The sequence below is a fragment of the Emydura macquarii genome, unplaced genomic scaffold, assembly GCF_026122565.2.
Source record: "Emydura macquarii macquarii isolate MOO-44397 ecotype Brisbane River unplaced genomic scaffold, CSIRO-AGI_Emac_v2 contig_3390, whole genome shotgun sequence".
Classification (NCBI taxonomy): Eukaryota; Metazoa; Chordata; order Testudines; family Chelidae; genus Emydura; species Emydura macquarii.
In genome coordinates this window covers 1,001,181-1,025,449 of record NW_027133527.1, presented here as the reverse complement: position 1 = coordinate 1,025,449, position 24,269 = coordinate 1,001,181, and the positions used below count along the sequence as shown (strand labels likewise).

At 40.6% G+C, this 24,269-nt stretch overlaps 1 protein-coding gene across 1 annotated transcript; it reads right to left on the bottom strand.

Moving 5' to 3' along the window:
• Positions 1-1,527: 1,527 nt before the first annotated feature.
• On the bottom strand, positions 1,528-20,006 carry ARPC1A (actin related protein 2/3 complex subunit 1A). The gene is made up of 10 exons (XM_067534218.1): positions 19,771-20,006; positions 16,555-16,660; positions 15,749-15,853; positions 12,330-12,552; positions 9,813-9,920; positions 5,900-6,112; positions 4,561-4,636; positions 4,170-4,363; positions 3,088-3,178; positions 1,528-1,898 (listed from the first exon to the last, which is right to left on the bottom strand). Exons 2-10 carry the CDS (start codon positions 16,616-16,618, stop codon positions 1,860-1,862), a joined length of 1,113 nt encoding a protein of 370 aa, XP_067390319.1. The 5' UTR covers positions 16,619-16,660; positions 19,771-20,006; the 3' UTR covers positions 1,528-1,859.
• Between the last annotated feature and the right edge of the window lie 4,263 nt (positions 20,007-24,269).

Here is a 24,269-nt window from a genome sequence, read left to right as displayed (position 1 = left end):
CCAATTTATAACCTTGAGGCATTCCATTGTTACATTTTTGCCATGTTTGGAATGGACCGTTTAATTGTTAGCCTAATTTTTCTTCAAAAACAGTTTCTTATTCATGGCAGTACATTCTCCAACTCCATAACTATCTTAACGTCTCTAATAGGTTCTTGTGACAGGTTTTAGCCAGAGAGATATTTTTCTAGCTCTGAAACAAGACTTGTCTACAAGAGGGAGATAATACCTATGCAACAGCAGCATTAGAGGTTTACTGTTTCAGGCACACACAGTGCCTCACATGGAACATACAAGGAAGTGCAGTGTATTATTACAGATGAAATCAGTCATAGCACTTTGCAGATCATGGGACTAGATGTTGAATAAGAGGTTCATTTCAACCCGAATGATTCTATGCTCTTGAGATGAAATAAAAACTGCAAAATGGTGACGTCCTTACCCCCACTTCTGGAAACCAAAAACAGAAGAGGAATTGGAAAATAATCATTTTGCTGTTTTTCACAGACACTTTATCTGAAAAAAAGATCTGTCTTTGAGTTGTGGGTAGCTTGTTTTTAGACAGGCAACAAAGATCTAATGCCCTAAGGCTCTTTCTCACCCTCCTTTTCAAAACATTCAAAGGGGAGCAATGAGTAGTGTATCAAGTTACATGTGGGTTTCAGAGGAAGTACTAAATATAGTCAGTGGGTTTTTTTACTTCTTAATTTTCTTGTGTTTAAAATGCAACACTCAAACATGAGAGGCAATGCAAACTGCCCTGAACCAGATAATCCCCTTTAATGCACTGCCAACCTTAAGGCATGCAGTAAGAATTGACAGTCATGGCCATATGGACAAAGTTATTCATAACTGCTTCCATAAATTAACAGCAGGTCAGAAATGAACTCCAGTAAGTATGACTGGTCCAACATTACTTTTTAAGTCTCTGGAAAAGCTGGTCTGTGCTTTCTGTGCTGGTAAACAAGCTACACTCTTCCAGCGATCATAATAAAGTAGAATTTTATATACCATGCTTAGAAGGTCATTGTCTCACTTGTCCTACTAGATGCCAGCTCAGCATTAATTATACTTCAATGCCAGTATGTTGTCTCCATCCCATATCATAGATACTTTGAGCTAATACTATCTGAGGAGGTGCTCTGTGCAATCCTCAAAGCATTACAGATAATCCTGGTCATTTAATTTGCCTTCAGAGAACCAAGTCTGAGCTGATAATGGGAGGACTTTCAGTTTTAATTTGCTACTATTAGTCTGTCAACTGCTAAGACAGACAGGACTAATCTCTCTGGAAATAATCATTGAGACAAGTCTCCCTCATCTAAAATTACAGCTTTCCATGACCAGGCCAGGCTCTTCCTTTGGAAGAAGTCTGGTTGGATTTATCCTCACTCTTGAGCTCATAAAAAGCTTGTAAGTAGAGAAGATGAACTTCCTCCTCTTGAGATAGGAAGACACATTAAAGGTTTTTTCCTTCCCCATGCATTCACTACTGATTAGATCATTACCAAGGAACCAAACTACAAACACATTCTGTATCTTTTATTTTCTAGCAGACAATTTACATAAAATTCCCCTTTTAAGTTAGTGAATCGTAACTTCCTGCAATATACTACTTACAGAGCAGCTTCGGTAAAGAATGGAATGAAACAACCAATCAAAATGAAAAAAAAGACAATCACAGCGGATTTTGAAACCAACACATTTCACCAAATACATATTTAAAAGAGAATCTGCCAAGCCATATCTTCTCAGTGCTTCCAAATGATGCACCTTACTCATCCCTTTTCAGGTCTGTGCAGATGCTGGAGCTGCATGCTGTCAAGCAGTCTGTCATGCTAGATAATGGAGATCCATCTTTACATGATTCGTAGACCTTGGATAGAGGACTCTAAGGTCTTGAGAGAGAAAACGTTTATCAGTAACTACTACGGTATCTTGTGTTAAGTAACATGGTTTTGCTTAAGGGTTGACTAAGTGATAGAACAAAACAAATGAAACACGAGACATGTTCAATTCCCTAACTTGGCCCCAACACTGGTTGGAGTCAGTATGTGTTACCAGATCACAAATCAACCACAGTTCTCTTGCAAAAATTGTGTATTCCAGATCTAAACAGGAGAGTCAGCAGGTCTACAGAGACACCTGCTGGCCAATCTGCAGCAACACATGCAGCCTGGTCTGGAGGAAATTCTGTGTGAGATACTTTGTGCAGAGAATAGGGTACGTTCATATGAAAAAATGGCTTTCACAAAGATGGATCCCTAGTTCCTAGATATATCCCAAATATATATATATATATATTTAGCACCAAGTAGGGCACCCCGCTATAGGAGTGTCAGGCAGTAGTCTGTGAGGCCTTGTGCTGGAATTTTAAACTATAAACCCTAGTTTCCAGGGTGAAGGTTCCAGTTCGTTTTAAAGGACATCAGAATCAATTTAGTAAAAAAAAAAAATCAGCCTAGAATCATATAAACATTTAAATCCATTTAGGCTTTTAGTTTGAGCTTCATGCATTTTGGACCTCATGTTAGATGCTTTCTTGCTACTTTAAAAAAAAAAAATAGTAAAGAAAGTCTCGGCAGCACATGGGTGCTGCCAAGATAGTAACTCAGTCCCTAGGGGATGGACAAAGATGACAATAGTGGCCCACATGCACAAAGGTACTTAGGCTTCTAACTTCCATTGATTTCAATGGAAGTTAGTAGCCTAAATACTTTTGTGGACCCTGGCCAGAGTCCCTTTCAATGCTCCAGTGATGATTCTCGTCTCCTTAACCATCATGTTTGTGGTTTAAAAAAGATGGGGCTGGAGGAGGAAGAAGAGGATTAACAGGATTCCTATAGGGACTTGAGTGATCCCATTAAAAAAAATCAGTCTGGATTAGTACCATCTGCTAAGCATATACATCTGTGGTTGAGTCTTGGATCTGTCCTTTCTAAAGAGTTCACTAACAGTCCTAAATATTCATTGTCTAGATTCCCTAATGCTAATACAATTTGCATTAGGGCTGAATACCAGGTTCTGATGCCCAGAGATTAACAAACAAATCACAGACAGCTCATAAGCAAAGTAGTAAATGCATACCTTGAAATCCCAGATGGTCATTGCTCCATCAATGCCAGTGGTACAGAACTTGCGACAATCTCGCTTGTCTACCTCATAAATAGACACTTGGCTGAAAACAGAGAGTGACAGCTGTAAGAGTGCTAAGAGAATGCCAGAAAGTAATGGAGATATCGTTAAGTAGACTTTAAAGAACTGGTTATTACTGGCTTTGAAGAAGAGTGTGACATGATTGTAATGTGTATCTTCTGCCAGATTTTCAGTAAGCCACTTGATTAAGTATAAACCAAGCATCATATTTGGAAGATGCTGAAAAATCTGCTTGAAACCCATGCATCTTTCATTAGCTGTGCTATCAAGTGAAGATTTCAAAACACAACTTCAACTTATGTATCTTCAAGAAGTAAGAATGGCCAATGTAAGAAATTGGGAGGCAGCATTCAAGGGAGACAGGAGAGGTCATCCAGCACTATTTTAAAAGTCTTATAATTTAAAGAGACACAAACTTTACTTTAGAAGTGTTAGTGTATTTTGTGCACATGAAGTTTTAGGGCAAACACACAGGAACATCTCACATGATTAACTTTTATTCACTCATTCCAGAAGAATAATAAATATTGAAATATGCTTTTAAATGTATGGGTGGAATGAGAATTAGTTTTTCAGATGAATTCTGTTCACTGGATTTAGTGGCTTTGGTAACTGTCCCTAATACCAAGTTCTAGTTACACAGTGTCTGTTCAGGTCTGAATTATGGAACACATTAAATATGACTTTACCCAGAAGCAAGGGAGATAGCATAATTAACTATCAATGTCAATAATGATCTTTTATCAGGTTCGAGACAAAATTGGAGCAATTAAATCTCCTTATTCAGAGCATCAGACAACAGTCCAAGGGAAGGAATTCCATGGCTCCCTTTCCAACAGCCAACATCTATGCAGAGAATTGAAAAATTGGCCACCAGGAATAAGCAACTGTCAGTGAAAGGATAAGCTATTCCGATAGGGCAAATCCAAGATTGAAGGGTCTCAGATATGTACTGCAAAACACAGGGTGACCAGAAGAGCTCTCTCACACGTCCTGAGCACTGTGGCACTCACGTGATGCTGTTTTGATGCAATGTCTCCAAAGTAGTGTTGCGATCCTCTGTAGTGGCTCTCTTGTCCATGTTGCGGAACCGTTCCATGGCGGAAATATTGCGTTGGATGCTCTGCTTTGGAATGTCTAGTTTGGAAACGAAGGTCAGGGAGCCACGATCATCACAGTTAAAGAGCATTGGGCAGCAATCATGGCCCTGTAACAAAACATCATTAAGGCAAAACACACATCTAGCTAATTATACCTTTGCTTTATTACATCTTATTCTGCTGCAGAACAGCTCATGCTGGTGCTTCTGAAGAGCTATTTTATTATTGACTAACTTCATAATGTACATGTTATCCTCTCACTGAAGCACTACATTATTCTACTAGAGAAAAAAGACACACTTACAGCTGCCACCACGCTGTTCTCAGAGACAAACGACACACTCAGGAATGGGAGGAACTCTGTTTTCAGCTGTGAAACCCTAAACACAAGAACATTTGTTAAAGAAGGGCCTTACTGAAACCTCTAATCTTTTGTTTCAACAAAATATAACAAAAGGGCCCATTCTCAGACAGCGCTATTAGTACAAAAGCTGGTGTAACCCAGTTACTATAATATGCTGCATTCAAGTGACCCAAGTAGACTGATTTACATGAAAGTAATTATAGCTTAGTGCAAAAGTCCTGTGAAATCTATTTTTATTTTAAATCCTGTGCCATGTCCCCAAGAAATTAAGAAAGGGACAATAGTCAAAGCAATATCCTGATCTTATAAAGCATTCTGTACACAAATAGTAATACATTTAAAAAAAAATTACACAATCCAGCAATACTGATATTTGCCAATTTGGGCCTTTTCTGTTTGATAAAACAAAAAGGTCTCTAAGGTTACAAAAATAATATTTCAGTACTTAAATACTTGGCAGCATCCTTTTAAGAGACAATAGCTGGGCATTTATAGCAATACTAAATGATCTCATCATTCTAGTTATTACAACAATACCAAAGAAATTAACGAACAGGACAGGATTTTAAAATGGTCTAGACCATCTGTACTATTTAATGATCTCTCTAGTGAAGTATTCATTCTGCATTTGTCACCATACCAATGCGTCTCACAATTAAACACAGCTATGCTTAGATGGCTCTCTCTTCTCCCCATATCCCTGGAACAACAATGTCATCTCTCCCTGTTTCCAAGAGAAGAGTGGCTGTACTTGTATACTGTGTTTAAGTCAAAAGTAAGGGGGAAAAAAAGAAAAGTACAAGAGGGTAGTGAAATATTTCTACCATGGTTGGAGGATTTAATTTAAAGCCTTGTAACAAGTAAGGTGGTAAAGAAGAGGTGTGAAATTGAGATTTAATGGAATAAAAGCTTACTTTCCAGTCCCTCGTTAACATTATCAAATCAGGGCCTAGATGTGTAAAAGAACTGGACATGCTCTCACAGAAATCTCCTGCTTCTTTGTTCTTGCAAAAGCCACTGGTTGTACTGCAAATTTATCTTATTTGTCTAAAATTCCCAAGACCTAATTTGAAAAGGCCTCAGGGACACAAGTGTTTTAAACTTTAAACAGACTGCTTGTAGCCCACAGAATAACTGACAGAGCTGGACACAACACTTCTGGTAATACAAGCTCTGTTCTTCCTTGTTGCAAGCACAACATTCCATGTGCCACGCTTGCCCTTCCCTTCTAGCATCACAGAGTTAATAAATACACAGACAACAAAAAGAAAATACTTACATCATATTTTTTGAGGCATCAGCAACTGATACGGTACTATCATGGCTGACCCAGGCTAGGCGGTTACCACTGGCAGAAAAACTGACACTGTGCACCCATCCGCCACTTCCAGCACCACCAAACTCCGACATCAGTTGACCAAAGGGCATCTTTGAGCCCCATGGTGTGCTGGCTGGCTTTTCATCCACTTCCTTAATGTAAGCAGAAAACACTCTGCAAATAAAAGACAATAAAATGATAATGGACAGAGAGTCAGACAAAACTCACTTCAACTGTGTAAAAGTCTCAAGTCAGAGTCACCAGAACAGAAGTTACATTAATTATGCCATTTTAAGGTGCCATCTTTTGAGCTTCCTTTGAGAGCAGACTTCTGAGTGTTGTGGGAAAACATCAGCAACATTATGCATAAAATGTACACAGGCTTCTTGCAAATGCAATGGTTTGTCTTCTTCCTTTTTGCCAGAGGCTGGCTATGGAAATGTATATTGCGCTTACAAAAATTCTCTAGCGCATTAAGATATCTGTTTCTTCCTTTCACAGCACTAACAACCCTTACAATCAATCAGAAAGTTAGGAGAGAATCTGAGAAGTGCAATAAGTAATAACGAACTAACACAAATCCTTATCAAGATAGTCTCTCTTCTCAAATCTCAATCTAGAGAATGGGTGTCACATTCTGGCTAACTGCTGGAAGAGTGCATCAGAACTTATTAAACTGTCACTATTTTTCCGCATTTCTTTTCCCAGTACTGCTATTTATCAAGATGTGTTAAATAAAAAGTCTCACCCTGTAATCATAGATTCCTTTTATGTGATTCGGGGGTGGCACAATATGGCATGCATGCCCTACCAAGGAAATTATGTCATAGACCTAGGAATAACAGCAGCAGTCTTCTTCTTCTTCTTTCGTATGGCTTGGGTAGGTAGCAACAATTACCAATTTATATCTAGGTTTGATAATCAGCACGTTGCCGCAGCAGGGAGCTGGTGAATGTCTTTTAGGCCCACAGCGAAAGAACGAAGGGTACATTCAGATATGATGTGCTCCATCATTTGTGACTGGTGACCATAATCACCATACAGGTATTTGCCTCATTTTCCATTTAAAGAGGGTTTGTCCACATCTCCCATGAGATGTTCTGATGCGATTCAATCTGCACCAGTCTTTCCGACATAAATCAAAACCCGGTGGTTCCTCGGAAGGATCAACGAGCTGTTTGTTTTGAATGGTCGAAATGTTCCATGGGACTCTCCATTGAGCCTTAACGTCAAAGTTGAATGTAAGAGTCTTGATGCGGTTCCATAGAGGGTTGCAGGATTTTAATCTTGTCTTTGGCAGGTTCTGCAGATCATCGTGTAATGGGATCCTTGTGTTTGCACTGACATGGTTAACAACAGCAGTCAATCCACTGAGCACGGAAGAGTGAGCCAATTAGACTGTTCTTCCATTTGAACCACAGCATAGTACAAATAATGAAACATTTCAGTATAACAGAATAGCAGTGGTCAAATGCTCCCGGTCAAGAATGAAGAGGAATTTTTTTTTAAAGTGAGTTTATGGTAACATTTCATTTTTTTAAACTCTGCATGTGTGTGGCACATTGTTCAACATATGCTTTGAAGAACACACAAGTCTTCAGTAAAGCCGACAAACACAGAACAGAAAACCAGGCCTTAATTGCAGCTATGTTAATACGACTACCTGAGAATTCTAAATTGTAAACATGAGTTCAATCAGCCTTGTCAATTTAAAATAGAAATTGACGGAAGGACTGTGTTGTTGGTAGGTTTAAATTAAGAGCACTTGACAAGAATCCAGGAGGACAGCTCAGTTAATGTATGGAAATAGGGCATATGTTAAAAGCAGGAGAGTCTTTGATATAAGGCAAGAATAAATCAGTCCCAAATAGCAAGAGGACTGGGAGGTGACTGGTGATTGAAGAAAGCCTTTCATTTGCTGAGATTTCTTTTTGAACCATTCAATTTTAGAACTAAAGCTCTCTCTCTGTCTGCTTGAAAGTTTCTACATTCGAAAAGCACTAGAATATGGTCTTTATTTCCAGTGGCACTGCTCCATCTACAGTATAAAAAACTCCCCGATATATTGCTTGTAGCTATACTCTCAGAGAGAGATAAAGTTAAAGGAAGAGGTCCTATGGCTTATCAAGGCCAGCCATCTCAAATCGTACTAAATAACTATCAACCAGCAGCTCCTCTCGCTTTTTATCAGCATGTCTCTTGCTTAGTTGAGATGGTGTACACTGCTAGCTACTACTGATTTTAGCAGATCCACTTAGTAACTTCTTTCAGAACCAGCTATTGGTGTAGATGTGCTACAAACCCAGTTGCCTTTATAACCTATAGTATATAACTGAACATTCACTTGGAAACAGAATTCCAGAGATCTGTATTCACCCTTCAGCAGATACAGTTTTAACATTCAGAAATAGGTTATTGGGAGGCAATAAAAATAAGAGACCTGGAAGTGTGAACTGAGATGGACATTTCTTCCCCTGATGTACCTACACAAAGACCGCTTCCACTCTCTGATCAGAGTTGTAATTGGTATTAAATGGTCCATCCTGCAATGCAAACTTTAAAAAATAAATGCCTCGTAAATATTGTCCTAGAAAGATCCAGATTACTGGACAGACCACGTCCAGTGGAACGAAATGCAGGGCAGAAAGTTTCCAGCAGAAAGTGTGTGAAGCAATAATATTAATCTCTCATGATTCACTGTTCTGTTCTAAGGAAATCTAGGGAAATCGATTCAACCTGTGTTTGGTAATTTCTTGCACACCCATTTCTTGAAATTCTTCAGTAAGGGATGATTATACAGAACAAGGTATTAGAAGGTACTCAATTCCAGCTTTTCAGGAGCAGTCAAAGAAAAAACTCATATGACATCTTCTCCACATAAAAGGTGTTAGAAAAAATATCAGGACAAAAAAGTTACAAGCCCAAGGAAACGGACACTAATATCAAAAACAACTTACATTTAAATAGCACCCTTCATCTCACAGGGTCCCAACGTACTTTAAAAACATACATAGAAGGAACCTTTCACACACAACTCAAATGCAGCCACTTCTGGAGGGGTAAAAGAGCACTTTACAGAAGTCAACTGTTTTGGGCAGGAAGTGAAGATGTATACCATATCCAATTTAAACAAACTGGAATTTGGTCAGAACACAAGTTAACTAACACCTCTTCTCATGTGAAAAGTGTCATGAAATATCAAAGGACCAAGTGCTCTAAACTTCAGATTTACTCCTCATTTGAGACTAGAGAATGCAATGTTTGGCCCTAGCATTTATTCTAGTAGCCATTTTCAGTGCACAGACCTTATTTTTAAGACTGAATACTTGCCCGGTAGCATAAAGCAAAATCCTATAATGGAATACAGTGAAATCACCATGCAGAAAATGATCCATCTAGGCCCAGATCCTGCAAGCTGATCCGCACGGATGGACCCCTTCACTTCCCCCCATGATTTTAATGGGACTCTGTGCAGATGCAGGGATCTATCTGCACTGAGCAGCTTCCAAGTCTTCCAAACTCATGTGAACAATGGCCAAAGGTGTTTCAGATAAAAGACAGCGCTTGAGAGGCTTTGATTTCATATTAGGAGCAGTGTGGACTGAACATCAGGTACATGCACAACTGAAGCAGTACTAGTAAGTAAACACTGCTTTATGAAAGTAACACTGACTTTTTAGCGGATACATGCTAAAAATTCAAAGCCCTATGTACATATGTGTAGTCGCGCAGATTCTACAGTCTTTCAAGGTTATATTTTTATTTTCTCTAAATACATTAGCATGTGATGTGCTGCTATTTTGATAATGAACACAGGATTAACACATACCTATCAGTACCCCAAATCACTTGCAAATGCTTTATTTACTCTCACCTGCATTTGAAGTCACAGGATCCCGCAGCCAGCAAGACATTATTGGGGTGCCAATCCAGACTTAGGACAGTGGAGCGAATAGGCTTTTTAATGTGTTTGCTCACCCACCTAAAATAACAGGAAATAAAATATAGTTCTTGAGAACCATTTGCTTATCATTAGAGTGCCAAATATCCTGCAGTATATGACTCAAATGCATCAAATCTCAGTGCAAGTGACTGGAAACAGAACTTCGCAACAGAACTGACATTTGTAAAGAAAGAGGAGGCTGAAGTACAAATGGCCCATTCAATCATCATTACTGTTAAATCTGCTCCTAAATTCTCACCAGAAGAGAAATGGTTCTAGACCTCATGGAACAGCAGTCCTCTATCACCCCATAGTTATAGTACATTACAATGCAACACCTGTAACATACACATGTATGCGGACTATCAGATATGTGTATTCTGCCCTTGATCTTTACTTTTCAGTTAGTGCTATATAGGTTTTGGAGACACTGATCAGCTGAACTTTTTAGATAAGAATTCAACTAGTTACTCCCTTTTGCTCCTTTCTTCCACCTTACTTTAGCTAGTCAAGATTCTGTAAATTCATTTCAGAAAGTACTAGAGATTCATGAATTGTATTGGAGCTTCTGCAATCTTAAGCGGCTGTGAGCTCTGTCAGCCGGGCATCAACAATTACAACTGCTATTGTGAGCAGACATGCATTTGGGTTCTGTATCCTTTTGAAATCAATTTTTGGAAACACTTTAATATACCAAATTGACCACTACTGACCTTGAGCTAATTAACTTGATTTTGACGTAGTAACGTCCCCCTTTTATATGCCCAAAGAACAGAATAACATTGCTGATTCAGCAATATAGAGTTGAACGGTATTATTTTCTTAGTACAACACTAAGAATGCACCTTTTTTTGGCAGAGAGCTTTAATGTGTTTTCTTACTAACTTTTCTGTTCTTTATATTTTATGGTAAAATTTATGAAAGTTATTCAAACTCATACTGCATGGAAATTTTCACAGGTTACTTAACCTTACAGAATACAGATCAATTACATGCTGCTTTTAAGCAAAGGATAACAGCAATAGCAAAACAAAGCTTTTCCCACCTAAATATTGAGACTTGGGTGTAAGTTCTTAGCCTGTACCTGAGAAAAAATATTCTCTCAACATGCAGAATTATGCAATTAAGGACCAGGTACCATTCAGTCCATGTTTGTAAATCTCTTAAAATGCAACATCTTCTGCCCTGTCCAAATGTTGTGGCTTTGGCATAGCATAAGTGTTAATGAAAAGTAGCATGTGTCTCATTGATCTTGTAAAAGATGTGGAAATGCTAATAGTCATATATTTCTTGATGTTGTCAGGCTCTCAAGTATGTTCACCCCCTCTTTAGCTGAGTATCTAGTATACCACTTGTTTCTTTTCACATCAAACAGAAGAGATTTATTAAAATAAGTTCTTTACTTACACAATACATTGGTTTCAAATGGCTGTATTTCAGATGGTTTATGACTAGAAACCCATGAAATTCTTTTTATTTTTTATAATTTTTATTTTTTGGGAATTTCATGTTATTTTGTTTTATTCATTTTATCCACGTCAGGGAGCTGGGTCCTACCCTGGGGTATGTGTGTATTTGCAGAGAGAGCCTATCCCACACTCACCCCACAGTGGTCACTTGTCACCTGGGCCCATTTTCCCACTGTGGGCTAGTTACAGTGCCACTCACTCAAATCTAGCCCAGACACCTTCCCCACCCCCATGATGACCAAGGGATAGCTGAGTCAAACTTGAGAAGTGCTGTGACCATGTACACCAGGTCACAAGGCCAGTAACTCAAATGTGGCCTGGCCACACAACTCCCCCACCCTTTCATGACAAAGGGGTGACCAAGTGGCCAAATCTGAATGATGCTGGGACTCTGTGCACCAGACCACAATGTTGGAGTGGGAGATGGGCCCAGCCTCATAGGGCAGAATAGGAGCCACCACTCTTTGGACGAATTTTTCATTTAATTTCACGTTATTTCATATTTGCAAAAAATATGGGACTCTATGAAGCTCTATACAACATTTACCCAAACAACTTCAGAAGCTTGGTGAATTACTACTGAGATGATTTGTGTGTCAATGACAAGTAAAGCATTACACCAAGAATATTTGAGAAAAATCTAACATTAAACCTACCAGAAATCAACTTGTAAAGTATGAAAATAAAGGTCTAAACAGACTTAAGTGCTAGAAATACATTTTCAGAGCACTGTCCAAGGATTTAGCTACCTAACAATTAATATTAATGAGAACTGCATGACTAACTCACATGCATGACATGTACCATTTACAGCTTTGAAACTCTGAGAAAACCTCAATAAAAAGATAAAAACTTGGCAATTAAAGCACATTTATGGTCCATTAACAGCATTTAAAATACACTATGGAATACAGAAACAAGACAATATATTGCCTCATGGAATTGCCTTAATGGAAATTATTAAGTTTAAACTGCTCACCAGTCATTTTCAGACTCAAAGTAGCACACAGATATGAGTCGAGCTCCACTTCCTACGGCAAATTTATTCTCCAAAGGAGACCACTTCACAAAGGTGGCCGCACGATTAATTCTCAGAATCACTAGAGTTGGCTTCCACACACCATCTTTCTGACTCCAGACGTAGGCATTACGGTCTGCACCGCAAGTTACAATGCGGTCACTCTTGGGAGCCCAATCAATACCTGTAATTTAGATCTTCTATTAATATCTCATTTTTCTTCTTGTCAATCCCTGTTTACTGTACAGCAACCCAGAATGGAGACATTAGCTATTGCCATTTGCCATGAAGACAGATACCAATGATGTCTTCAGCCCACCATTCATTTTTCAGTCACCATTTTAAACCTTTACTGTTCCTGACTTCCCTCTCCAAATCCCTCTTATGATAGATTTTATTGGAACACAGACTGTGTGATAAGGAAGACTGCTTTGAAAGCTAGCCCACTTGTAGTAGACCAGCTACCATGCTCTTCCAGATCCCAACTCTGATTTCTGCAAGAGGCTTATAACTTCAATAGCCAATGAAGCAGTACTTCCAAAACTTTGCCCAAACCTCTGCACAGTTATCCACTTTGCTGCTGCCAAGCCACAAGGACATGGTCTAAAACTTTAGACATTAGTAGTTTTTAGAAATGTTAGAAAGAACAAAGCTATCAGTTTTTATGCAGAGATACAATACTTATATCTGTGTCATGCCTACTTAAGTTGTGCCATCGGCCAAAAACGAATCAATATCAATGCAAAGAAGCAAAGAAGTGTCACAGGAAAAAAATAACATAAAACATCCCTTTGACAAGCTTGCCACTGCTTTCCTTCCTTCATATGCAAGGATGGATGTTTTCAACTGAAAATATTCAGAGCAGAGATATTGCTCATCTTTTTTCCCTAATGTCTTTCTTTTTGAGTCAGTCTGCAATCATTAGTTTCCTGCTGCCACAAAAATATATTTAGATCTTCCTTAACAGCACTACCCCAGTACTAAAAAAAAAATATTCCCTGAACATGCTGATTGGAAAAACATCATGAAAGGTACAAAAATAGAATTCAAGTGGAAAAATACGGCCAAATCTGATGGCTAATATTTTTAGATCCAATGTTTATTCTACAATTCATTTCTGGCCTACTATAAACACGGGTTTCTTAATGTTAAAATACTGTAAGCTTCAAGAATTCTGTAAGTTTTAAAGGCTACAAAGCACCTGGTGTTGCAAGGTGACAGTGGTACTGCAACATTGATTTCTGCAACAAACACTTAAATATCGCCCAATTAGGTGATATATACCTTCTTGCTAGTATCAACTGGTGCAACTAAAATGCTGAGCAACACCTTTGGCGGTGACAAGTCTTTTGTACATTCAACCATGCTAAGCGGTTAGGTCAGCATGAAAGAGTGCAAAGTGGAAGTGTTGTGCTCTTGCCAACGAGGAGTAGATAAGTCTGGCGAAGTTCCCACAAAACCCTGCAGAACAAGCAGAGGCTTCCGTCCATTAGTGGATTGATATCAACACACAGTACTGGTGGACAGGGCAAACACTGATTTTAACTAGTTTCCTTTGTTAGAGAATAGAACCCTTTTCAAAAAAGCACCAAGTAATTTTATTTAAAAGACTAATGCAGGATAATCCCATTTTATACACATCAAAATACCTGGGTGATTCATATTTTGGCAATCTTACCATTTCTATATTTTAATTTTGGATCCTGCAAATTACATGAACTAAGCTTCAGTGTTAAAACCAGGGACCCATGAATTACAAGAAACCACACAAGTAGAATTTACCCCAGAACTGTGCATCAATATAACAAATGTTTCTACCCCTTATGGTTGTAAAGAGAATATTAAAATATAAAATGAGTAAAACCAATGCTGTGGTATGTCTTCCTGAATCTGCAGATAGCCTGAAACAATAACTCAGGGATGTGAACAGTACAATTTATCGGCAATGTGTGTTAACTCTGAAACCTAAAGATGGCAATTTAAAAGTGAGCACTATAAAAATCTACCACATCTCCCCGGGTGCCAAAATTCTCAACTTTCTTCTATCCAGCTGCCAAAACCCACAAGGTCTAGCTTTCCACACTGACAACTTCAGTACAAAACTGTATTGTCAGTACAGAATTATGACAGTACAAACTGTAAATGCAAAAACAGCATAAAATAAACTGGATTTAATATCAGTACAAAGAATACTGTATTGATATATTAATTTTATAATTAAAACCATCAATTTTTAAAATTAAAGTCAGGTACTGCAGAATTTCTATTCTGGCACAAAAACCAAGGCCTGGCCATTGAAATGAGCTCTAGCTTTCCCCACAATACAAAGGATCTTTGGTAAAACGGTTTTGCATTATCTTCCTTAACACATTTTATCTTGTAAAACAAACACCTTAAGACACTGTTCCATCACCAGAGTTTATAATGGCAACCCATTGCTCTTTACACACGCTAAGACATGCTATGGAAGACAACACACTGTATTACAAGCATATCAAAGAGGAGAAAGGAAGAGATTAAATTATGCAAATTTACTTAAATACAAAATTCTTGCTTAATCCCGATTAAGATATCTACTGATATCAAAAGCCACATACCAGTATAGCAGAGGCATATATACTTGCTGAAGTTTGCTTACTAAAACCAATAATTAAAGGGAATGGCAAGTATGACCAGAGAGAAAAATCATGACAAAATTGGCTTATTTGAAACGATGAAAAAATATTCTTGCTATTTCATTAAGGAACAGGAAAATATCAATGTTTAAAACAAAAGGAAATATTTATTCACACAACGTACAGTCAACCTGGGGAATTCTTTGCCAGAGGATGTTGTGAAGGCCCAGACTATAACAGGGTCCAAAAAAGAACTAGATAAGTTCCTGGAGGATAGGTCCATCAGTGGCTATTAACCAGCATTGGAAGGGATGCAACACCATGCTCTGAATGTCTTCAGCCTCTGCCAGAAGCTGGGAATGGCCGACAGGGGATGGATCACTTGATGATAACCTGTTCTATTCATTCCCTCTGAATCACCTGGCACTGGCCACTGTCGGAAGACAGGATACTGGGCTAGATGGACCATTTGTCTGACCCAGTAGGGCCGTCCTTATGTAATGTTTGACACCCTGAACTTAGTATGGTAGCTATTCAATGAAAGTGTTTGGAAATCAATGCTTTGCTTCCCCACATCTGCATTATGTGGTCCAGGAAAGTGCTGCAAAACTCTCCATAAAACTCTCCATAAAACTCAACCTATAAAAAGATTGGATCATCTACTCAACACTTACAGATTTCTTACTCTGTTTCTCAGATTACTTCTTAAAAACAGGTTGAATCTCTTTCTATAACTATGTTATCAGATTCAGCATATTCACTTACCTGTAATGTGTCCATTGTGTTCCTTCAGCTCATGAGCTTTTACCCACTGGTTCCCACTCTTCTTATAAATGTGAACTTCATGGTTATTAGGGCTAATGGCAATCTCTGGAAAGAGGAATTAAGCCATTAGTATGAGAGATTATTTTTAGGCCAAAAATTTTAGAATAGCATATCTTTCCAAACAGAGGCTGTATTTTTCAGTTTCAAAATGTGTACACAGGTGGATACAATCTCATTTTGAATGCAGAGTCTGGACTAAAGAGACTTTTATTCCCAAAGTCCAGAATGCATTCTAGGGCATTTCTTATCTGGAAAAGCTCTGAAGAACTTTAGAGCTGTATGATGTTCAGTATTCACCACTCTCCAAAGAAGAAAATAGATTCTAAAGGTTATAATTCAAAATGGGTGGGAAGAAACTAAGGTGCAAAATAAGCTGGATTTGGGGCATGGGAAAGAGGGTTAAGAATGAGGGTAATGGGCAAATCATTCTGCAAGTGACGATGTCCCACTTAAGTCTCAGGTTTTTGCTTTTGAGCACCTGAGCTAAACACTTCTAAGACTCTAGTTTCTCATATGCCCGAAGTCTTAGTAAGGAATTTAGAAGACTATCACTATTGCAGCATGTTTTGTTGTTCTTAGGGGAGTGCTCCGTGAGAAGCCCTAGGTATTGTCTTGTAATTGTTGCTGTGCTGTACTGGATTGATTTCTCCTTTTCAAAGTTGCGGGTCATCTTTTTAGAAGTATATGGTTCTGTAGCAGGTACAAAATACCAATCAAAAGGGAAAAATAATTAATATGGTACTTACGAGTACGATCTCTGTTCCAAGCATGGCAGGTGATTGGTTCTAGTAAAAATTGATGTAGAGCCATTCTGAATAAAGGATATTCTTAGTGTTTTAAACAGTGAAAAAGCTGAAAGGAATAAGAACTGAAATTCAACACTTTAAAGTAGAAAAATTACACAAAGCTATAGTCTTAAGACATTACTTGCTAGGGTTGTTTCAGTTGAATACTATAGCTTATTTGCACAACATCATACATAACTAGTTCAACAAAAGCATAGGTGCCGACAAAGGTTACCTTTGCTAACTCAGGAATTTATAAAGCACCTATTCCCCACGGTATGCAGATTGATTTTGACTTCTCATTCTTAATACAGCTAATTGCAAATTATCACATCTCAGTATATCTTCACAAGTAAGACAGGCTGTCTCTGACTTACGAAAAGTCTTCTAACAAACCTAGATAATTCTACATAGAATTAGAATGTTTTTTAAAAATATTTCTTTATTTAGGTGGGTATGTCAGTAAACTGATCCAAGTCCCCTGCAATATCAAAGCTCAATGGCAGCATTAAGACACAAATATTCCACTTTTTAAAAAAATCCTGGAATCATTCATCCCAAAAGGAAATTACTTCTAATTAGCTATATATTTTTGGATTACAGAATTTTTTCATGAAAACTGAACACTAAAATGACAGTATAAAAATATTGTAGTCTGTAAATATACAATTTGTTAAAAAAAATAGAAGCTTGGTATTCCATAATTTGTGACTGTGTTAAGCAGAAGCCACTGAGTTCTACAACCAAAGTTGTATAATACAATACAATCTGAGACTTTATACATTCAACATGCAGAGCTGTCAAAAGTATAAAGACGCTGCAGCATAAATGGGTAGACAATAACACTGCAGCAGTTAAAAAGCACCTGTAGTCATTAAAATACAAATGATATATACTGAGCTGTAAGTATTTGGCAATCCCCACACATATTCCTATTAAATTTCACATCCAAAGATCAATTTATAATAGTTCAGGAGAAAGTTCTTTTTTCCCTACATGCATCTAAAAAACAAACACACTGATGTCATTCCAAGATACTCACACACTTTATAGTCTGAAATTACAACATACCCAAGTATGGCCATGTTAGCAGAGGGTGGAGATTAGATTGCAAGGCAAGGTAGGAATTCAGATGCAAACAGGAAATGAATAGAGCCTAACAGAAATTCAGGAGTGAATGGAAGATGAGCAACTCCTTAATGAGTTTAGCAAATGGAATCACAGTAGCTTAAGCACAATGATATAGTATTACAACACCACAAATATTTTTGGACACTTTTTTTTTTTAAACTGAAGTACTGCACCCACGTTTACCTTAAACATAGGAAAACAAATGCAATTTTATATTATTTATATATCAATGTACTTTTTCCTCAAGTGCATTTTGAGAAAAACAGTATTTAAACTTTTAACTAAGATCATATAATTGTAACAGACAAACAAGCTGGGAAGATCAGGTGCCAAACACACATATTCTAGTAAATCAAAGTAAACTATTATTGGAAAGGTTTTATCCAGTCCGACCAAAATGTTATGTCATCACCTCCTTAATTAAAAGGGATCTGAATTGCCTCTGACTTTGGACAGCCATGATTTGAGATTCCATTTATTAATGTAAGCAAAATGTCTGTATCATGTTCTTGTTTTACTGCACACCAACACTCAGTAGCATTAAATTTCCATATACAGGAAAAATTGAAATAGATTCCCATACATTAAAATAGCTGTAGTTCACCTTAGAAAGATTCCCCACATCCAGTATGAACCTAACGTACCCATTCAGTGAATCTAGAGAATAGGTAATGACTAGTCATTCTTTCCAAATAACTGGGTTTCTGTAGGGCAATAATCGTATTCATAAGACAGACATTGGATCTCCCTTCACCTGTATAAAGGGACAGTATTCGGTTTCGGAGGACCAACTAACCACTACAGAGCAATGCTAAGGACAGATATTCTCCAAAAAGAATACCTTTAACCCTCACTCATTATATCCTTTTCCTACCCTTCATTTTTAAGAGATTAAAAAAAAAATCAATACAATTTTTAGTCATACTCTTCCCTAATCAACAAAGAGCTCATTGCAGGACAAAGCCTCTAATCCACACTTTAGTGAAGCTGGCCCTTCAATTACTGATAGGTATTTAGTGCAGTTCTCAACCACTGATATACCTTCAATCCTTCTTGTCAAACCAATCCAAGAATCCCACACAGGAAATATATTACCCAAGATAATCTTGTTATCTAGATACTTGACCTAATATATCTCATTAATTTACAACTGCAGAGTAATAATTCTTGCTTTCCAATATCAAAATGGGAATCTTATCTCTTTGTACAGTACCAGCTTCCTGTGCTGGGGGTCGGGGGGATTGAGATGACGGGGTGAGGAAGGGGTGTTAGGCTGCTGTCATTCCCTAACCAAGACAGGCTAAATACGTTACAGCGTTATGCCCATAAACAAACAAACAAACGGCAGGAATACTTCCTCACAGTCCAGATATAGTGCTCAAGAGAGAGGGTTTTTTTCCCCAACCCCCACCAATCTCCTTTCAGATCACATAAAATCACCACCTGGAAGGGAGGTGTCTGCGATTCACGGACTGCCTCCTGCGCCTGCCAGCTCCTGCAAACGGGCGAGGATCGCTCTCTCTCCCTGGGCTAACGCCCGACAGCCTGGGCTACTGACCCAGGGCGGGCAGGGTGGTACAGAGGGACGCTCTTTTCGACAGGTTATGGGCCTCTGGCCCACGCCGCCGCCGCCGCCACAGGTGCCCGGGGCTCGCCCTAGACACTGGAGGGCTGGCATGAGGGGCTCTGTGCCCCTGCCCCGCTGCTCTCTGCACAGGTGCACCGAGATCCCGACCCCCCCCGGCCCCAGCTGTCTGGGGAGGGGGCAGAGCTGGTCGCACGCGCCGCTGGGCAGGAGACCCGGCCCCAGAGGGGGACACGCGGCCCTCACCCCCCATCTTCTCCCCGGTGCCAGGGACGGCCAGCCTGCCCCTCCCCGCCCCCGGGCACCTGCCCCCCGCCGCAGGGAGCGGGGCTGAGCGGTGCCCGCCTGAGGGAAGGGGGCGGGCCGCAGGCACTCCCACCCGCTGAGGGAAGGGCTGAGCCCCCGCGAGAAGGGGGCACGAGGGAGCCCCGGATGAGGCCAGCCGGGGCCCTGGCACTTACCTGGGGGAGGAGGCAGCGGAGCTGGACTCGCGGACTCTGGTCAGTCAACGCGACTCCGCTCCGGGCGGCGGGAGAAGGAGCGGCCGGCGGCGGGGCCCGGCACTGACAAGGGATCCAGGAAACGGCCTCGGAGTCTGCGCACTGGCCGGGAGCCGCTCCTGCCACTGCGCCTGCGCACGGAATCGGAGCGGGCTGAGCTCCTGCCACTGCGCCTGCGGACGGGCCGAGAGAGGCGAGGGAAGGGGGGGGCTGCTGCTCACTCTGCGCCTGCGTGTAGAACTGGAGGCTATTGGGGCGAGAGCTCTTCTTACACAAAGGGGCGGGGGAGGAGGGAGCATGCGCAGTGTCGCTCGCCTAAAGGCGAGAGCTGCACATGCGCAGTGAACAGCCCTGGAGCAAGAAAGTGGCACATGCGCACTGCAATTACCTACCGGGCAGGGGTGTGTCAGCGCAGACTAGAGCCAGGAGTGGGGTGACTGGGGCGGGGTGTCCTGGTTACGGAGGATCCCACTGAGCCAGTAAGTGGGTGGGTGTTTCCGACCTGCTTGGAATGTCAGCCATACCCCTGTTTTACAGGTGGGGAAACTGAGGCACGGGAGGCTGGTGGCAGAGCAAGAGTCGAACTCAGCGCTCCAGAGTCCCAGTCTAGTGCTCCGTCCTCTAGGCCAGGCTATCACCGCCTTTGTAAAAGGCAGCACTTGCAAAGCTCATAAAGCATTGTGCAGAGCGGCGTGCTGGGAAGATTAGAGCGACTCTTTGCAATGTGCGATCCCTGGAGTTCCCATTGGTCTGATTCCAAAACTAGTTTAGTTGTACAGATTAAAGATGTGTAACTGGGTCAACTAAATATTACGCCGCAGGAATGAAATTGCATTTAAATACAGTATTACATCTACACAATGATTTTCACTGGCAGGTGGGTGAAAGCAGCTGAGCCAGATACCTTACAGAGCCGCTGTGTTCTGCAGGATCTGGGAGATTTTAAATGCAAAAATACTAAGGCCTTGTCTACAATGAAGATTTTCAGGAAATCTCCCACCTCTGCTCCGGCTGTATCACTCACTGGTGCAGCTCTGGAAGTTCTAGTGCAGACAGGCTGTCAGCAGTTTCACCACCCGTCATCCCAAGCAGATCTGAGCTGGAGTAGAAGATTTAGTGCTGAAAAGGTCAGTGGCCAGTCTACTGTAATGCTTTGCTGACAGTGGTGGAACTGTACTAATGTGAGAGCAACAGTGGGAGATTTTCAGAAAAGCCTAAGTATAGATGAAGTTTGTCTTAAGGTATTAAGAAAAAATGGTGGGACGTGGCTTCAAAATGCAGACAACTGCAAAACATGCATAAGCATGTGCCAACAAGTAACTGTAACTGCACAACATGTATCTTAGATTCAAAATAGAAAATAAAACACAAACACATTTGTGAGTGAATTTATTTTAGGAGTGCAATTTGGCCCCAACATTTGAAAATGTCACTTTCAGGCACAGGGAAGGAAACCCAACATGTTTGGGAGGGGAAAAAAAAGAGAGAAATAACTGGATTTTTTTCCAAGATGCACTTGCTCAAGACTTCAGTACAGCATCCACCTAGATTATAATAATTGATCAAAATCAATTTTCATAACCAATATTAGAGCTAGCTGACTTAGTAAGGGCATTATATTGATCTCAGATAGCCACCCTGGATGTTATGAAGCTGCGATGTTTGTGATTCTTAACAAATGAAGGTCAACTTATGCCATCATCCTGAAGTTTCCATAGCTAGGTTAAGACAGTCCTGTTTAACTGCTGCTATGCTGTGTTTTAGTGGATTGTAGGTGAAATGGTTGTAACACAGTGGGAGATGAGGGGACATGATTCAGTTGTTTTCAGCCTGATCAAGACCTTAAGTAAATGCCATCTTTCAGCTGTGGTCTTTGGTTCACATTCTTCCTCCGTAGTTAGGGGCACAATGACAGTTGTCTAGTGTCTCCTGCAAGACGGGGTCTTCACTGAAATCAATGGGAGTTGGGATGCTCAGCTCCTCCAAGGGTCAGGCCCTAAGTGAGCACCTTTGGAAACAGATTTAGAGCCTCAGCCCTTTGGTAAAGTGTCAGCTATCTGCCATGACAGCCCCACTGGTACCTCCTGTGTGCATGCAGCAGAGTTGTAGGCACAGCTGCTTTTGCTTCTCCCAGCCACCAAGGGCAATGACTTCAGGCAACTTGTTAGACTCTCTGTCTTCCCTCTCTTCTCCTGCCTGCTGACACCTGGCCATCAGAGAGCTCCTGAGTGGTGGTGAGTGTGGCTGGTAGGGAGGTGAAGGGAGCGGGTGATCACTGCTAGGGTGAGGGGCAGGATTGGGAGGATAATGCGGATAGGTGGTGGCAGAATGAGGCTGAGGGCTTCAGGTTCCCCCCACACACCTCCCAACCAGCCCACATACCACCTTGGAGGGGCTTGGCTGGCTTGATTTATGAAGCAGGAGAGAGGGAGGCAGAGTGGTGGGGAGAGGATGGGGAAGGCAGGAACCAGCAGGGGTCAGGGTTTACCCCAGGCTCTGCGGAGGGATCTTAGCTGGTTGTGTGCAACAGTACACTAGTCACTACCACCATTTCACTCTGGGACAAGGACGCTGCTGCTTGGTGTTTCTGGCTGCAGCATCGTCAGTATCAGCGGACATCTTCTGCAGCTGAAGGGCAGTGCTGACAACCCAGAGTCATAGAGTTGTAGAAATATAGAGTTAGAAGGGATCTGAAGAGGTCACCTAGGCCATCCCTCCACTGAGGCAGGATTAAGCATACCTGATAGGTGTTTGGTGCTTTTTAAGAACAGGTTTGACAATGACAGGAATTCTACAATCTGCCTGGGAAGCCTATTCCAGTGCTTAACTACCCTTATAGATAAAAAATTTTCCTCATACCTAACCTAAATCTCCTGTGCTGCAGATTAAACTGATTACTTCTTGTCCTACCATCAGTGGACATGGAGAACAATCAATCATCATCCGCTTTATAATAGCTCTTAGCATATTTGAAGACTGTTATGAGGCCTCCTTGTAGACTAAACATGCCCAGTTGTTTTTAACATATCCTCATAGATCAGGTTTTATAAACCTTCTATCGGTTTTGTTGCTATCCTGTGGACTCTTTCCAATTTGTCCACAGCTTTCTTAAAGTGTGATGCCCAGAACTGGACACTGTGTCTCGATGAGGCCACATAATATTCCTGTGTGAAGCAGAGCGGAGCAATTACTTCACGTGTCTTACTTACAACACTCCTGCTATTACTCTCAAAAATATTATTTTCCACTTTAGCAAACGTATCACATCATTGACTCAAATTCAATTTGTGATCCCCTAGAACGCCCAGATCTTTTTCAGCAGTACTACAGCAGTATTTCCCCATTTTGTGGTTGTGCATTTGGTTTTTGCTTCCTACATGAAGTACTTTGCACTTATCTTTAGTGAATTTCATCTTGTTGATTTCAGACCAATTCTCCAATTTGTCAAGGTTGTTTTGAATTCTAATCCTGTCCTCCAAAGTGCTTGCAACCCCTCCTTTGGTGTTATTTTATAAGCTTACTCTCCAGTCCATTATCCAAGTCATTAATAAAAATATTGACTAGTACCAGACCCCTGGAGGGCCCTATTAGATACGTCCTCTCAATTTAACAGCAAACCATCGATAACTGATCTTTGTATAGGGTTTTTTCCATCAGTTGTGCACCTACCTTATAGTAATTTAATCTAGATCACATTTTGCTAGCTTGTTTATGAGACTGTCATAGGGGACTGTGTCAAATCTTCCTCCAACTATTTCTTGGAACCACCCCTGTCCCCCACCACGCTGCTACTGCATGTGTTCAGCCGCCTTTGCTTCCCCCTCCCATAGCAGCACAAATCTGATTGTAGGCATCATAAATTTGAACCCATTGTCATGAGAGCCTGATACAGAAACACAATGCTTTATTTTTCACCCCAGGAGAGTGTGTGCTATTACAAAGTAGTGTCTGGGTGGGAAACACGAAGTGTCCAAAGCCGTGCTCTGATTGGCTGGGCCTTTTGGTTGATGTCACAAAGCATCCCCCAACAGCACTTGCTGTGACCTCATCATCAAAAGGATCTGGAAAAATCTGTGCAGCCCTTATGTTAAATGAGTAAAGGAAATGCTGTGCGAGTGCTTGTACATTGGGATTTTAAAGAATCCATGGCCTATGACTTCATGGGTGTCAGTACGATACATACCAGGGAAACTTAGAGCAATAGCAGGGATAGAACCTAGATCCTTCTGCTCCAAAACCCCGGGTGAAAGGAGATCCTGCTTTTTACCTGTTAGCATTAGTGGACCCGTGACACACAGCTGAGAAATTCTGATCACGTAAAAGGTAACTGGTACACATACACACTAGCCAACATGTTTAAGTGCCGCTGAATTTAGTTTAAAAATGGTTTGTGGGATGGGAGGTCTTAGTGAATGAAATTGTCACCCTACAAATAGAGACAATCCAGCAGCTTCTCCAAG